We start from the raw sequence: 17,989 nt of genomic DNA on the forward strand, positions 1-17,989 counted from the left end.
ATGCATGCTAGACAACATTGGAATGAAAACCAGTTAGACCAGATGCATTGGCTTTCTTCAGTCTCCCTTTTCCAGAAAGTGAACATTGTCCATGTCCTGGAAGTCTCAGCCCTTGTGGGATCACAGAGAGGGTGGTATTAAAGTTCTTGTAGTGTGAAAGGTTAGAGTATCACGTGCAGGTTTTACTTACGAATAAAGGGTGAGGGTGTGTTTGTATAACAGGCAAGCATGTCTCATAACTCATTCCAAAGAATATAGCGTGGTAATTTAGGAGCTGATGTCTAGACTACTCTGAGAAATTGTAAACATGATGTCTTCAGAACAAAACCATGAGAGTTTAAAAAAAAATGCTGCACCTTATATTTTTAATATTTGTCTGAATTCCAGGGAGATCAGAAGTATTCTGGCAATATTTGGTCTGCCTGACTGCTAGATGAATTACTGAAAGAATGCATATGCCAGTCCATAGTAACATTTTCTTTCTTGAGTACAGCAGCTTTGGATTTGCATGATTACATGATGTAAACAACTTACTTGTCAGTAATGGAAAATTTTTACTTAAATAGTGGTGCACAAGTTTATGTACATCTTTGTTTTATTAAACTGTTTATACATGTTTGAGAATCCATAGCATAGTATGATCAAGCTCTACATTATTTGACCTCAATAACTTGATCTTTGTACTGTTGTACAGAGCTGTTCAAAACAGTACATTTAAGCTAGTGAGGATAATTCTTTTTTTATTCTACTACAGTTAATTTCGAACACTTTAATCTCAAGAATACTACAATAGTTTTAGAAGGCAGGCAAATGCAGTTTTTCTGTTCTCTGAGTGAAAAGTTCTGTGCTTTTTGTTAGTGGTTGAACGGTGCGCTTACTGGACCATCGGAATAGCTGGAGTGTAGCTGTAGTAGTATTTCCACCATTTGAAGTCTTTACCATTGGATTCTTCTGATTGGTTTTGTTTTGGGGTGGGGAAGGACTTCTAGTTCAAAGACAGACATGTTCTAGTTCAGACAAAGGTATTGTTTTATACAGGTGTTAATCAGATGAAGTGCAAATACCAGTCCCAATGATCTCTCTATTCCACAGTGTATTTGTAAGCATAGTCCAAATCTGCTGTCAGGCAACCTTAATTGGGTATTATAACATACAAATGTTATAATAATGTTATAATGGAATTTCCATTGTATGCCAAATAGTATTATGCCATAGGTTGTGCTGAACTTAAGTCAGTCCCTAAATTAATGCACGTTTTTAATCTTTGCAAAGCTGTCATCATTCTAGGTATTGGAAATGCCTCAAAAAATAAACATTTAAGGTGTTGGATCTGTATCCCATCTGTAATTGAAATTACTATATTAATAGCTTTTCTGTAACGGAATTTTATGGAAGCTTTTAGAGGAAAACGTTATCTTAGGGGTTAAGTGACGATTAAAATGATGATTTGGGAAATAGATGTGATTCAACTGAATGTTAAGTATTTTTTTATTTGCATCATTTGTTCTTCCTAGTATTTTTATATATCTTGATGTTTTATAAGAGCATTGGTTTAGAGTCTTTCTGCAGAATTTGTAACCCAGTATTTTCAACATTCCTGTCAATCCTGAAATTGCTGTTTTGGTTTTCTATTACCCACTGGTCTATCAAGAGTTTGCCTAGCAAGGGGTGTGATATTTTAAGCTGCTAGATAGTAATGCTGTTACTTACTAGTTACTATTTCTGCTCTAATGGCTTCAGAATTCTTTAGAGACATTTGTTTGTTTCCCTTCTTTTTGAGAGAAAAGTAGTAATTTGGATGGGTCTGGACCAAAAGAATATCATTAATAGTTGGAAATGTATAATTGAAAAGAGGAGAAATCTATTATGTAGTGCTTTCTTAAATTCTATTTCCTTTTTTTAAGGAAAAACCAATTATACTGCTTTGACACCGTAAAGAAGTTAAAGCCTGTAAAGCTTCTAGTAGTTTTTAGCAGTGGTGAACTCCAGCTTCACGTTTATGTTCTTTGCAATATGGGAGAAAAACTGGCAGGACTGCATGCCATTGTAATTAAACTGTTAAACATAGAAACTTGAAGGGAGAAGCTTGTCTTACCTGTTTGGGGAGTATCTGTCAGCATGTTTAAATGAAACTTTATTTTGAAAGTATATGTTTGTAATGTTTGTAATTATTATCACATTCCTAAGCAGCATAACTAGTTTGTGATCAAATGATGGAAGTATCTTCAAAACATGTAGTAACATTCATTGCACTGTAAAGTCTGCACCTTTTGTATTTATTTGTGTTGTTTTTACTTTTACAGGATTACAAAGCCATTGACATTTGCTGACTGTGTCGGTGATGAGCTTCCTTTAGGATGGGAAACTGTTTACGATCAACAGATTGGAGTTTATTATATGGACCACATAAATCGTGAGTAGATGTATGATTATTTTGAGGAATCCTAGCAAGCTGGTATTAACTGATGGCACTAACTTTGTTTCTGATACCATTTATGCAGCTCATACTACAGTGGGAAAATGTACGCGAGTAATTTCTTGCAGTATCTGTTTTCTCGTCTTTCAAATGGGGGTACAATCCTTATTCCATTTGTAAAGAATTTTACAATCTGTGATTGAGTTATAATGTATAAAACTCTTTTGTTCTACTTTGTGATACTGTGGAATATCAGTAAATTTGTTGTTGTTTTCTGTCATGTGTCAATTAAGAAGATTTTCATGCTATCCTCTTGTATTTCTAGTCATCCATAGTTCACTCTTCTATATTGAAAAACAAAATATGTTCTGAGAGAAAAGTGCTGCGTTTTAATTAGAAGCACTATGAAACACAATAATCTCATCCTCTCTTAAGCAATGCATGTTTTATACTTTCATAAGTACAAAGTGCTATCACAAAGGCAACAGATGTCCCTTTTGGAAACTAAGAGGGAGAGATTTCCAACATTTTCCCTTTTGCACTATTGCTGAGCTTTGTATCACCACTGTCTGGCACATTTGCCAGCTCTACTTTTAAAAAAATGTCTTATCTTTACAGCTTTGTACTACTGCTGCTGTTACTGTTGTGCTTCTATCATTAAGCTGCTTATCGACAATGAGAGAATGCTTTCAATATTGTGGGAATTGGCAACTGGCAGGGAGGGAGAAAAGGAAAAAGTAGTTATATGGGCTATCACAGCAATGGTAAATAGTATAATCTGCAAAAACAACCTCAATATTACCTACTTGAAATCTAGTCAATTAAAAAACAGAAGTGTAGAAATAGTTTTTGGCTTCCTGCCATCATTGGAATTACTTGTGGTTTCACAATTACTTATTTAAAAAAAACAAAACAAAACAAAAAACACAACAGAATAACAAATGTTCCCATGATATTGTTTGACCCACACAGGCACTTATTTCTTGTGAAATTAACAAAGATCACAAATTAAATAATAAACTTTAAAGAGCTCTTAATGCACTGATCACAAGGGTCGATAGCCGAGACAATTGAAAAGCAATAAATACAGACTCTTAGGTAATTCTTACAATAACTCTGTTTAAAAGAAGTAGTAGCTTAATGTTTGCTGTTTGAACTGTCATGGTAACTTTAGTTAATGTTGAAGTTCAATAAAAAGTGAGGTTTACATTGGAATACAGTAATGGAGTGCACTTGCACCAACATATGTACATGTGCGTGAATGGACATATTAAAAAAATACAAACGAGGATATTGGCAACTCTTCTTTTTTTCCTTGAACTTTGTAAAAGGCTTTAGGAGTCCCTATAGATAATGAGTAGAACATGAACTTCCATTGCAATGTTGTGACTAAAAAAGCTACTAAAGCATCCTACTGATAGGCATCTTTGATAGGAATAACAATCACCATTGCATACAAAGTAAATCACTTGCTTTTGCTTTTCAAACTTTGTTATTAGCTGCTTACCACAGACACCAAGTTTGAACTTACAGAAAGGATATTAATCATTGTAGGCATGTCAGATCTGGCTTGCATTTTTTTCTGTGCAATTGAGAGCAAAAACTGTAGAGGAGAATCTTTGCAGAGAGAAATTGAATTCCCCAGTGCTTGATAGGAAGGCAGAGAAAGAGGAGATTAATATCAATGGCTCTGGGGAAGTAGAACTAATCGTAATAGGAATTAAATAAAGGTAATATATGAACAGAAGGATAGAAACTTCATAGGGCCAGTGCTGAACTGAGTGAAAGGAATCATTCTGCAATTAACAAGGCTGCAAAATTTGTCTCTTTCATGATAACTAATTACTTGCAGCCCACAGATATTATCCTAAATGGTAATTCAGCCATCACAGCAAAATGGGTTTGTCACCCTTAGGCTAATTCAGTGCTTACATATACAAGTAAGATTTATATTAAGAGGAAAGACAGAGTTGATATTATAGCCGGATAATCATTATTCAAAAATTGCTAGGATACTTGGTCCAATTTTAAACTGTGGACAGCAAAGGTACCAATCAAGACTGCATTAACCTCCTTTGTAGCAGTGAGAACTAATGAGTAGACCATCAGGTGCATCATGGGATGGTGTCACGCAAGTGGCAGAGATGGTGTAGGAATGGAAGAAATGTTTTTCTGAAATGAGTCCCTTACATTGTATTCTGAACTATGTCTAAAATACTTGGAGCGGCAACTTCCACGTGAAAACATTTGGACTGCCTTTTGTGGCTGACTGGGTTAAATGCTTTATACAGCATTTGAGTTCTCTGTTAATTGACAAAACAGTTGAAAGTGCTTCAGTTTCAAGAAACACTGTGAGAAAATGCAAGGGATATTTCAAAGACAGTCTTTCTAAAGTTATGCTTACCAGGGACCTCTCATACTTTGTGCACCATCTCAAGCTTTTTGCCCTTGCACCTTTTAAAAGGAAACAGTAATGCATCTGATTTTTCCAAGCCTCTTGCTATGTTTGTTTACCCAGAAAGTAATAAAAAGATTTCTAGGCAGTAACTTCCCATTTATGTTGAAATACCCCAGGAACAGAGGAATCTTCTGTAAATCTCAATGGTGCTTCCAACCCTGATCTCCATCTTGTTCTGTAAATTCAGTACTTTGTTGACACCCTTACTAAGCTGCTCTTGGCTCTTGTCCAACCATTGCTTAAAAACCTTGGTGGCTGCCAGCCACAGAATTCCTTTCCCTCCTCCTCAGAGTCTTGGGGGCCTTTGAAGTCTCCTTTAACCAGTTGGGCATTCCCCAGTGGGGGAATAATATATTCTCTGCATTTGTCTGGGGCTGTTCTTGAATTACTGTAGTATTTTTTTTATTTTTTTATTTTTAAATCAGTTCTAAAGAAATGAAGGAAGTGAATTTTATCATACAATGTAGCTTTAGTTTTGTTGTTACATGGCAAACTTGTGTAGAAATCCAGGGCAAAGTGAAGCCTTAGTATGTACTTTATAAAACAGAAGAGAACGTCACTACTGTACTGAAGTAGTTTTCTGCCTCAGAAGAATGCTGCTAGCTTTTGAGAAGGTTTCTGAAACAATTTGATAAGAGATGCAGTGCCCTGTAGTATAGGATCTCAGAAGCTTAATGTGTGATAACACCTTAGCCTTGGCCATTTATTGAGATTAGAACTATTAATTTCCTATTCAAAAAGAGACACAAGACAGAAAAGCTGGATCCTAGTAAATATTTATTGATTTGTGCACAGTTTCCATAGGGGATTAGCAGTTTTAGGAATATTAAATTTGCACAGATTTCAGGAATATTTATGGAGAGATGAGACAGTATTGCAAATTACCATGCCAGTGTGAACTCTATTTTCTTCTGCTTGCCTTGCATGCAGAGAAGGATTTATGGAGACTGGAACAAGCCACAGCACATCCTGTCCTGGGCTGCAGAGGTAGTTTGGGGCATTGGAACCAGAAGGTGCTGCTGGGAATCGAGGGTCCCTGGGATGCGGGGAGAAATTGCAGAACTGTAGGCATGATCTTTATATTGTTGCAATGTGAGGAGTTGTGGGGAGAGAAAAGTTACAGCTGTTGAGAGGAAAGGTTACTAGGAACCTAATACACAAATCTGTTGGAAGTACTGTTCGTAGATGAGCTTTGTGTTTTTGTTTATGTACTTTTCAGATGGCTTGCAAATGGTAGAGCTGCTAGCATGACCTTGACACCGTTAGAGTTCTTAATGTGTTGGGCTCAATCTTTTATAGTTTCTTATTTCATCACTGACACAAATACACTGAATTCTGTACACAAGTTTAATATAAAGCATAACTGGCTTCATCTCCCGTGAGAAACAAAGTTTGGAAGACATGACTAGGTGCTTACCTCCTGAGTGTGCTGTAGGTTCTGCCGTTACTTGGAACACTGACATTGTATCTGCAGCAACTTCTTACCGGTAGAGCCTCAATCATCAGAAATTAACATTCACTTAGACATGAGACTTTACATGGACATCCTCACGTAAAACATTTGCTAGCTTGAGCATCACCACAAAAAGAAAACAAATGAACCAATAATCTTTTAGGATTTTAATGCATGTGTCCTCCTCAAATGTCTTTGCAACTGCAAAGAGATTGCTATATCATAAAAACTTTGAAAATCAGTATATACGGGAAAGATTTTGTACTGGAAACTTATCTTTGATTTGTGTTTGAATACGAACTGTTCTAAACCCTGGAAAGGGAAGCATGAGAGTGGAGTTTCTTAAGACAAAAAAAAGAAGCAATTTAAGTGCTTTTGTGGATTTGAGATGAAAATGCTAACTTTTCTGTCAAATGACCTTATTCTTCTTAATTACACAGGTGTAGTCTCTGACCCTTCAGGTTGTTACACTTGTGAAGTTGTATGTAGTATCTTAAGGTTGTTCCACCATTTATAGAGTTATTGCTTAAGCATTAAGATACCTTTCATTCTCCTACATGGTTCTGGGTTTTTAGGTAGTTCTCAGAATTTTCAAGTTGGCTATGAGGGAAGGTTAGAGCCAAAACACGGTTTTCTTTGGGTTTGCTCTAGTTTGTAAAGAAAAGAATCAAATTTAAATGCCTTTTATATTTGAAAGGGCTTTTCTTGTTCTTCTGCATCCTTTCTTCTTCTCGTCTAGGCTGGGATGATTTTGAGAACTGTAGTGTTAGGTGTGCTAGTTAAGAACAGACCTTAACAAAATAATTTGTACTTTGTGGGATAACGTGTCTTACAAATTTATTACTATTTTTTTAATGCTTTTCTCCTTAGAGCTCACACAAATTGAGGACCCAAGGGAGCAGTGGAGAAGGGAGCAGGAACGCATGCTAAAGGAATATTTAATAGTTGCCCAGGAGGCACTCAATGCCAAGAAAGAGATTTACCAAATAAAGCAGCAGCGTTTTGAACTAGCCCAAGAAGAATATCAACAATTGCACAAAATGTGTGAAGATGACAGCCGTTCTTATGCCAGCTGTGAGTTTACTAGTCTTTTCTTGATTTGTTCACCTGCCTCTCACAACATGTGGTGTAAAGAATAGTGTCAAGTGTTTCCATCACCCGGTTCTCTGAATGAAGATCCTGACTACAAAAGTGAGGCGCTGTCCTTTGACTTTGCTATTCAGGGACTTCTGTTTCCTGTTAGGTCTATTAGAATATGCCTTTTTTTACATTAAACAGGGATATATCCCAGCTAGCATCTCTAGCCGTCTTGGAGCCAGCCGTAGTGATGCTTGGTGCAAGGCAACAAAGACAAGACTGAATGTTGCTGGACCAGCCACCTACTCGCAATCCTAAATTCATAGATTATTCCACCGTCAACATGGGAGGAGAACCATCAGCTTAGGGAAAGCCTTGTGCAGATCCACGGTCGGTTTATTGACTTTATAAAGAGTTAGGGACTAGGTGTGGTGGCCAAGAGTACCTCTGACCGTGAAGTAGGAAGCGGTGTTTCATTAGCGCACCTCATTCTTGAATGCCAGCTTCTGATCCTAATGCTGGTGGTGTAGGTCGTAGAGCCTTGATTTCCTACTCTTTTCATTCTTCAGATGTGTCTGGTAGCTTGGAGTAGATGATACACTTTTTCTGAAATTTGAAGTTGTCCCGCTGTCATGGCTGTTGGCTGGTGCAACAGGAAAAGGTGTCTTTGCTGAAGAGTCAAAGCAGTCTAGTTCAAAGAAGTGTATCAGATGGAAACACACACCAGCCAGGTGGAAACGTAGTGGAGTTTCACTGCGCTGGTGGCTTTTCAGTGACCGCTGTGTATATAGCCGTTGTTTAACTGCAGGATTTTCTGGTAAATGCCAAGTACTTGATAAGTATGGGAAGCTCTGCTTAGCCCTTTCTGAAAATGTTCAAGAAACCTGACTGTGGAGGGGGCTGGTAAAGCAGGCATCTGGATAGAAGCATTTAGCTAGTGATCCAGTGGTATTTATTAATCCAAGGTAATTCATAGGTATGCCAAAATCCTGAATAAAAGATATTTTCTAGGGCTGAGGTGTTGTCCCAGATGGTTTTAACCAAGTGTTCTTTTACTGTTGAACTGGGATTATCTCATTTTTTTTGTTTAGTTTTAAATACATGCATTCTGTGATTTAGATTGACATAACTGAACAGTTGTAACTAGTCTTAGTTCTACCTGTTATGTTCAAGTTTCTTAAGAATTATTAAGAAAGATTGATTTTTTTTTTTCTTATTAAGAAAGACATTTTAAAAAAGAAATTATTGTTTAAAGAGTATTTATCTACTGTTTAGAGACTTGGAATATAGGGTAAAAGATAGTGTCATCAGTATTTTTTTTAGATTAAAAAATCTAAATATACATTTATTACAATACTTTACTAGGAGCTTGAGCTTTTTGTTTTTTGAAAATTTGCAGTAGTTCTGTGGGATATTTTGTTGAATTACATCAGGTGAATATATAGAAAGAAAATTCTGTTGAAGATGATAATATACTAGAAAAATATAACCTGTTTTTCATATTTTTAAAGCTCTTGGAAAACCAAGTTGCTTGAAACAGCAACAAAATATGACTGAAAATTACAGAATTGGAGGTTATCTGTAGCATGAATGCAAATGCTATGTCAATTGACTTTTATGTTTCTCAGTCTTCTGACAGTTTATTTTTTTAGGTATATCTGTGGAATTGATAATGAGATACTGTAAAATCATTTAAATATAAGCTTTCACTTTTTTGAGGTGAAAAATATTTTCATTTTCTACAGATGTGTTAATATATTTTATATTGGTTTAAGGTCATATGCATCTGTTTTGAGGAAATGGGATGGGCTGATTAGTCAGATGATATACTTAAAAAAAAAAAAAAAAAATCCCTTTGGGGATTAATCATGCTGTCAACTCAAGATTCCCCAAGGTTTCTCCGCTTGTTTTTCTTAATGCGACTCCTCCATGTCACTGTGGGATGCTTGCTTCTCCATTTATTGTACAGAAATCTTAGGCTCCTAATTCAAGTGCAATTAAATGGTCAAAGTTGGGTGCTTATATTGCAAATATGCCTGCCTCCACCGCCACTTGCTTCAATCTGTTACGTTAAAAGAATTAAAACTTCACAAACTGTTTTCCTCCTCTTTGCTTGTGGGTGCTGCCATTGACTCAGTGTTGTGTGCTCATGAGTGGGAGGTGGTGTGAGCTCAGCGGTTGTAGGCTGGCAGGGAGGTGCCCATGCAGCAGTTTTGTGACTCAGTTGTGATCAGCACTGTTTAAAAAATCCATAGAAAATCCTGGGTTTAGAGAATTAGTCCAGGCATGACTACTCATTTTGGCAAGTCCCTGCACGCTTGACATGACCTTGGCGTTGCAGTATTCTTTCGAGAGTTGAAAGGCTCAGTGCAATGCACACGGATATGGGTTTCAAAGCAGCAGCCTTCAGCTCTACAAAAGGATGGTAGGTCTAACAGCACAACCCCATCCACTCGCATACCAGGCATTTTTCAGTGGGCTAGTGCTGCCATGAATGGCTTACTCAATAAATCATGGTTGGTCTTGCCTAGCCTGTCTTCTAGGACCTTTACTTCATCTGTCTAGGCTTTAGCTTGTAATGGTACAGCTTGAAATCATTGCCTGACACTAGATACGCTGTGTTAAGGGCTCACTTGCCAGAGGCTGATCTGTATGTCGGTTCCCTAAACTGTTGCTTTAGGAGACAACTTCTCTCTGTAGCTGATTGAATTTTGTTCTGACAATAGTTTTGTTACTTTAGTCCCTATCATACTGTTACATCCACATACCTAGGAGGCAATTAGCAATTGTTAATGTTACACAAATTGCTCGCATCAGTAAATGCCACCATCCTGTCATGGAAGCTCATTGATTTTAGGCAATATGCAGTACTGCTATATACAATTTTTGTTGCTGTTGTTATTCAGGACAAAAAAAAATTCAGGCAGGCCAAAGATAACTTTTCAGTTGTACTTTAGCACAGAGGATTAATTTAAAACCTAGTGACTTGTAATGCAAAGAATGAATGCAATGGTCTATTAAATAGTGCCACATCTTAACAAGTGTATTAAAGAAGAAAATAAAATAATGTAAAATGCTGTTTTTCATCTGTTTAGCATTCTCTGGATTTTCAGCTAATACCAAGTATGACCCATATCAGATTAAAGCAGAAATAGCCAGCCGTCGTGACAGAGTGAGTAATCTTTTTTCATTTTGTAAAAATACGAATTAGGCATGGGGAAGGGAGGGTGACTATGTGTTTTTCTTTTACCTTAGCATTTACGCTGGGTATTGCATGCATTTTTGGAAATATAATAGTAAAAAATGCTTTTCTGTTCTGACCTATTGTTCTATTAAAATGAGTCTGTATTGTGAGTGACTTGCAAAGTAATGCTTTTTCCATGTTACAAGCGTAAAGATTTTTGTCATGGATATCAGAGGCAAACTCAGCCAGGCTTACAGAAATGGCTTTCTTTGTGCAAACTGCCACAAGTAGTAAATACTCTGCAGCCAAATTCTTTCTTGATTAAGTGCAGTTCAAACCCACTGTCTTCATGTTTTCCCATTTACCCATTTTCAGTGGGGTTCCATGGATGTCACTGAACTCTAGATTTAGCCATTTGTTTGGAAATCTGTTCACAATTCAGTAGTCATGTTGGCCAAATAGAACTTTTTTAGCTGATATGTCCAGAACTCCTCTATGAGGGAAGAGGATTTCAAGCATTCTGAAAGTGATAAGCAGTTCTGTAACAAAAATGTTCCATTTTCATGTTTTATTTTTTTTTAACTAGACTCATGCTTTTGGTACTGTCTTTGCTGAAGGAAGGATAGATGACTTCTTGAATTTATCCCATGCTGCTTTAGCAAAGAGTTAAAGTCTGCACATTGGTTTCCAGCAAATTGATATAGCAGTCATAAACATTTATAAAAAACAGTTTATAATATTAAACTCTAGAACCTATTTCTAAATTGTGCATTTCTTTTTATTAATGGATGAAATGGGATTTAGCATGCCAGGCACTGAGCTCACAAAACAAATTAAAAAATACTTATCTTTGCAGGTTAGTGTTCCAGTTTTGTTGTAGTGACCACTTTTCACATGAATGCCTCTGAAAATAAATCCTGTTCAACACCCTTCAAAGGCGTTTTTTCTATCTGTGTATGTTTACTACATGCTGACTAGTGTTTGCTTGTTTTACATACTCTAAACGTCAGCATATTCTAAACAAGAAAATAAGCCTTATTTATTTAAATAATATTTAAAGAAGATAAACAAGGTCTTCACTTATATGACTATTTCTTTCTGTTCCTGCATCTTAAAACAAAATGATCTCCTAAGTGCATAGGATAACCTGTTCAACTGAATGTGTGCATAGGAATTGAGTTGTTTCAGGTAATAGAATAAAATGTGCACTATAAAGTGTTTGTGTACCTGATGCATTTTTTTCATTTTTTACTTTTGGTGAGTGGTGAAAGAGTTGGTGAGGGTATAGGAGTTTTTTGGGGGGCTAGTGTGATCAGTTTTGAGGAGAGGGCAAGAACACATGGGGAAGGGAGGGCCATGCAGGATGGTGGGAATCTGGCAGTCCTGGTTTGCATCCCCGGAACTGCTGTGAAGCCCCTTAGTCTTGGAGTAGAGCTGACAAAATTAATCTATGCCTGGATATGTAGGAATTTTCTTTTACTCTTTTTTTACTCTTTTTTAGTAATAGATTTGTCATTTATTTGTCATTTATTGGCATACATGTGAAAATCAAGAGCGCTCTGGGTAAATTTTAGAAAAAGTACCAAGATTGATAGCTTGAGAAGAGAGCTTTTTTCCTTCCAGCCTCTGCCCCTCTTTGGGCTCTCAGTTCAGTCTTACACCTCACCACCACACACTGAAACACCTCCATTCCCCGCCAAATGTCCGTCTGTTGTCCCTTGAACCTTCCTCCCCCCGTTGCCCTCAGGTATCTATCAGCTTTGGAGGGCAAGAAGCTATTTCTTTGCAGATTGTTCTTGGTGCCGAAAGTGCTCTTCTAAGGTGTGCCTAACCTACTCAGGTAACTGTTTTCATAAAACCACAAAAATATGTTTATGGAGAAATCACTGCTTTGTCACTTTTGCTTTATGCTTGCTAGTTGGATCAAGGTAATTGTCGGGGGATTGAGAGGGCAGGACTATATGAGAATAACTGTAGAAAATCATGCTGCCGTTTCTGGGAGAGAGGCCAGTTCTGTTGCCAGTGATTTTGTTTTCCCAGATTGAAAAATTAACAGCATTCAATGTTCCATCTTTTTTTAAGTTGACTAAAGAGTTGAAGACAGTTGAGAGGTGTCTGTCTGCTACAAGGGGAGAACAAAAATCATATGGATTGAAACTTGCTAGCTGTTAGCATAAGCTATTAGAGATAGAAAACCAATAGAATAGATGTCGAAATTGGTACTTTGAAAGCTGAATGTTGTGACAGCTGTTTGATTGGATCTTATGATATTTCAGAAATTCTTCTGTTATTTTAATGCAAATTTTAAAGGAAAAAAGATAACTTAGATTATAATCTTAAGTTACTTTTAAAAATTGGAAATTTTGTATTTGAAAAAATTGTTTTTATTATGAAAGTTTCTGTTACATATTATTACTTTAAATTATTTTATTATATTCAGCTTTCTAGGCTAAAACGAGAATTGGCACAGATGAAGCAGGAGCTGCAATATAAGGAAAAAGGAGTGGAAACTCTGCAAGAGTAAGTTAAGAGTTTGTGGAAGGGTATTTTTTCTCTTTACTCTATTCACCTTGGAATGAATTTCTTAGAAAACCGTTGCCAAAAACCAAAAGTTTGAAACCTCTTAATTGCTTTGCTTCAGAGTTTCTGCTGTGATAGTGATGCAGGGTGAGAACAGCGTGAAATGATAGAAGAAGGGTTGGACAGAATTGATTGGAATGGTGATTTCATAGATCCACATGCAAAAACAGGCCCTGTTCTTTAACTCTTCCTGAAAATGTTGTCAAGGTGGAATTAGATTTTTAAAATATTTTCCATATGTTTTCTGGAGATACCTACCATCTGGAGCACAGCCAGAAGCACCATGCAGTGGAGTAGTTTTTCTGTGAACTGTACCGAGGCTTTCTGGATGGGCACAGTACTTCTTCTGGAGGGGAGGCTGTACGCCACAACACTGCTTTTTCCTTTTACCTGATGGTCAGGATGTCTCATTCTGCACAGTATAGCTTATTTCTGTGCATACAGTAGATCAAATGGTCTGTGAGACCTTGGATTTTGTTGTGTGTGTGCAGAATGAGTGCATGTAAATGTTACTTCTTGTCTCCTCCTGGGAGGGAAAGGTAGCTCAGGTCAATTTGCCACTGCTCCCAGGGCTGTTAGGCAGCGTGTGCTCTGTTTCCTGCACACTCAGTGGTGGCAAAGGTTGTGAACTGTTGTGACTGACTCTCTCCTTGCCACTCTTACTGCGTGCCATCAGATGTAACCGAGTGACTTCCATCTGTGTGCTGCTTAGTCTCCTACACACGTAGCATATACGCGGGATGCCCAGTGGGATAGGGAGAGAGATTGCCAAGCCATGGAAAAGGTGGCAGGTAAACACAGGTTGTTGCTACTTCCAGATCTGTTCACCAAGGCCAGAGGCTAGACCATATGTTGAACAGCTCTTGGATTTGCCTTGGATATGTGGCCATGCGTTTAGAAATCTTGGCCTTCTTTCCAGCATGCATGTGAACAAACTGCCTTATGCAGGCACTTCCTGAAAACATTGGAACTGTTGCATGTCTAATGTGTTTTGCAGCATAAGTACAGTATCTGTGGAAATATTTTGAAACTTTGGATTTATTGTGTTGGTGCTACAAAGCATGGGCACACACTTTTGCTTCAGGAATTCTGGCAAAGTTCCAGGGATCCCAGAGCAATTAGGTTACTTATTTTCCAACTTTGATTTTGATTGATATTACATTAACAAAATGATATGAAGGGAGATACTCAGATTTTACTTTTAAAGGAGAGGGAGAAGCCCCTGCACTTCATACTGGGTTTTTGGTTTTTTTTTTTTCAAGCTTACAAGGCTCTTTTGTTTTATAATGCATTTTAAAAGCTTCAGAGAAGAAAATTTGTTCAACCAAAATCCTTCATTGGCAGATATATAATGTAATCTTTTTCAGGCATAAATATATTTTTATTGACTACACAGAGCATTTACAGGTAGTTAGGGGAATTGTTAATGTATGATATTAACTGAAAATTAGTAAAATAAAACACTCAGTATATTGAAACAACAAATATTTTAAGTAATATTTTAAGTATAGTCAATGTTTTAGGATGGTGGCCTAGATATGTAAGCAGTAACAGAACAAAATCAATTTTGTCTTAAGATTCTTAATCATATTTTCTTTTAAGTGGGTAAGAATTACCTTGCCTTTTCTACTTTCTTTATTTGTTTTCCTTCTCCTGGTTATTGGGTTATTTTAAGGGTATAGGATCAATTGTTTTAAAAAAGGACTAGCCACTTGACTAGGATGATGAAAGTATTTGAAGGCTGTTTGAAACTCAAGATTGTTTTAATTAATATAATTCATTTAAGATAGTCCACCAAAGTAGTGCGACTTTTTGAAAAGTAAAGTCTGTGAATGATTAAGAATACAAATGTTAGTCTTGGATTTTAGCCCAAGTGAAGTTGCCCATACTCCAGGATGGGGGTATAGGAGAGACATTCAAGAGTGGAATTATTTTAAAGCATATCTGATTAGTCAGTGGTCACTCTAATCATCTAGTTTAAAAGTTCAAGCATGACAACTCAGTGCTTCAGTGCTGCTCATTGCTGCTGTTGCTACAGTCACTCTCTGTCCTGTTGGTGCACTGAGTGGCATTTGTTGTTGCTTGCTGAAGCTGGAGAGAACGTTTTGCCCATGTGTTATCTGGGATTGCAGTCAGTGTTTGTGCCTTGCTGAGCTCTGGTCTCTGCAGGACTTCTTCACTTGTGAACCAGAGGCTTGTGGGCTTGGTTTTGTTTTGTGTTTTTAAGTAATTTTTTAGTTGCCTTTCTGGTAAGATACATGCTTTCTTTTGAGTGTTTGGCTTCTAGTAGGAAGTGAGCCAATTTGGAGAGTACTCATGCTGTCTGAGAACTGAAGAGACAAGTTTTTCTAGCCTCCTCGTATAGTCAGCAGACAAATCAGGCTAAAATCCTAACTGTGCTCTAGGTTGTCCCTGGGCGATCTCTCCCGTACTCCTTGTAATTGTTGGGAGAAAAGGGTCACTCAAATCAAGCACCAAAGCTGAAGTATTTTACTTTCTGCATATCCACGAAGTAAGTGTACTGTCTGAAAAGAAACTCATTGCTCCTTTCTTAAAACAAAAATCCTGTGATTCCCTGCCTCTCCTCCCCCCACCTCCCCCCCCACCCCTTTTTTTTAAAGTTTCTTACATCTCAGACATTTTGCCTTTTTTTTTTTTGGTCTGCATAATTTTTCTTCCTTCTTGTGCTAGGTCAAATCTTCAAGTAACTGCCAAACTGAGAATGGCATGCATCCTGTTCAGCTGTTTTAAAGCCATGTTCTTTGCTTTATTTCAAGTACAAGCCAAGAACAATATTAGGAGCTGTCACACTTTGGGCTTTACATCTGGCTGAATGTTTGCTTTGAAAGTCTGACTAGAATGGCATTATGAGCAGGTATCAGAACCTGCTGCCATGCGACTCCCTCTGCAACCTCTGGTTGGGTATAGGTCTCAGAGGAGAGCCAAATTTTATGGTGAGGGTGGTTAGGTTGCTCAGTGTTTCCATCATTTTGTGTTGCTGTCTGATTCAGATGCCTTTGTTAAATGCAAATCTCTTGCATTGACATTTTCCACATATGGTGTCTGCCTTGGACTGTGTTTTGTTTTCTGTTCTTTTTAATTTTAGTAAAATGGCTTAGCCATTTTTGAGGAGAAAAAAACCAAAACAAAACCACAAAACAACTAGAGAAAAGTGGGGTTTTGTGGAGGGAGAGAGGATTGAGGGTTTTTTTTAATAGCTCTACAACTCCAATACAGTCAGAACTTCAAATTTTGTAGTGTTGCAGCTTTTTGTTAGGGCTGTATTTTCTACACTTTCATCCAAATTTGGCAATGCTGTGATAAGCCTTTGGACATCAGAGTCTGCCTTTGCCCACTCGAGACTTTCTAGAACTCACCGTTTGAAGCCTCCAGAGATCCAGCCCTGTGCGATGGTGTTCCTCGGCCTCCACGGACGCGTTTGCCCTGAGGTGCGGCTGATCCTGTCGCAGTCCAGAGTTAAAGTGTTAAAGATGAGCCTTTCCTGGAATAAACTGCTTCCTCTGACCCGGTGGCAGGGATGAGAACGGTGGCAGGGACTGAGAATGAGGAGCAGTTCCTCCTCCCCTGTGTTTTCAGTGACCCTTCTGCTCGCAGCCAGGAATTTTGGAGGAAGAAGGCGTTTAGCAACAAAGGAAATGAAAACTCGGCCAGTTGGCTGTGAGAGCGGAGCGAACACTGAGGGAAGTTGGGAGAGACAGGGAATTAGGACTGACTAAACAATTTGTAGCTACAGACTAGTTTAGAGGATATGGGACCTGACAAAAGCTTTAAAATTAATTTTTTTAACTCGACTACAGACCTATGCTTTGGTGGGGATAGGGAGTCTTGCATATTTGAAAGCATGTGGAGGAAAATAGAGGAACAGGGAAACTGCCCTATAGGACTGAAACTCTTGCAAGTGTCTTATTAGAAACGTCTTCCTCAGAAAATGTATATTTTATTCATAGTTTTGTGTATGTCCTTGTTGAATGTCCTTTCTATTCATCCAAAGGTTTAATCTGTATTTGTATCATGCTATTTTCCATTAATAAAATGGAAGATTCCTGTTAACTTTGTGCCTTTCAAAACTAGAGCTTTATGAAAGGAGGGAAAAAAAAATTAACAAGCAATAAATTGCAGGTAATTTTGTAAGATACTTAAGTCAGTTTGGGTTGACAGCAATACTGATTTAAGCTCAAACATTTCTGGCAATAGAAACTTTTCTGATTCTTTCCTTAAACAAATACCAGTTCATAAGTTGGGCTCCAAAGTGACGTCTAGGAACATGAATATGTGGGTAACTGGACAAAAATCTGGTTGAAATTAAATAATTTCCTTTTCCTGAAATGCCACCTTGGACCTGGCAAACAGTATAATGAGCAGTTGTGTAGGAGGCATTTTCTGGTCTAATATTTGGGTGGAATCTATGTTCTTAACATTACTGTAACCTTCAGATAAAACCACATGTTATCTTTTTCACGGAACTTTTAGTGAATTGAATTAGTTGTTTAACCATGGATTTATCTAATCTTTTCAGGTTTTTAACTAAAAATTAGTGAAGACTCAAGTAAATGTCTTAAAAGAAAAACAAAATCAACCAAACAAAAAAACCTGACTTTAATCCACGTGACATTGAAGTCCTTTCTGGTCCTTGAACCAAAAATCCTAAAGGCTTATATATTTTCTTATACAACATGGGGAAAATTGCGTTTAAGTAGAAGGTGGAGGTTTAGACTTACTTTGTGTTGTCTCCAAAAGCAGGAACTGTCAGAAAAAACCAAACCAAAATTATAGAAACCCAACCTGCGTTTTTTTCATGAA

The 17,989-nt window shown here is 37.4% G+C and overlaps 1 protein-coding gene across 1 annotated transcript in view; it reads left to right on the forward strand.

Moving 5' to 3' along the window:
• WWC3 (WWC family member 3) overlaps window positions 1-17,989 on the forward strand; it is a 108,777-nt gene that overhangs the window by 38,860 nt on the left and 51,928 nt on the right. The window contains exons 2-5 of the mRNA XM_059816278.1: window positions 2,304-2,413; window positions 7,198-7,401; window positions 10,500-10,576; window positions 13,029-13,108. Of these exons, the coding sequence (XP_059672261.1) occupies window positions 2,398-2,413; window positions 7,198-7,401; window positions 10,500-10,576; window positions 13,029-13,108 (377 nt within the window). The 5' untranslated portion in view covers window positions 2,304-2,397. The remainder of the gene's footprint in view (window positions 1-2,303; window positions 2,414-7,197; window positions 7,402-10,499; window positions 10,577-13,028; window positions 13,109-17,989) is intronic.

The sequence above is a fragment of the Gavia stellata genome, chromosome 1, assembly GCF_030936135.1.
Source record: "Gavia stellata isolate bGavSte3 chromosome 1, bGavSte3.hap2, whole genome shotgun sequence".
NCBI lineage: Eukaryota > Metazoa > Chordata > Aves > Gaviiformes > Gaviidae > Gavia > Gavia stellata.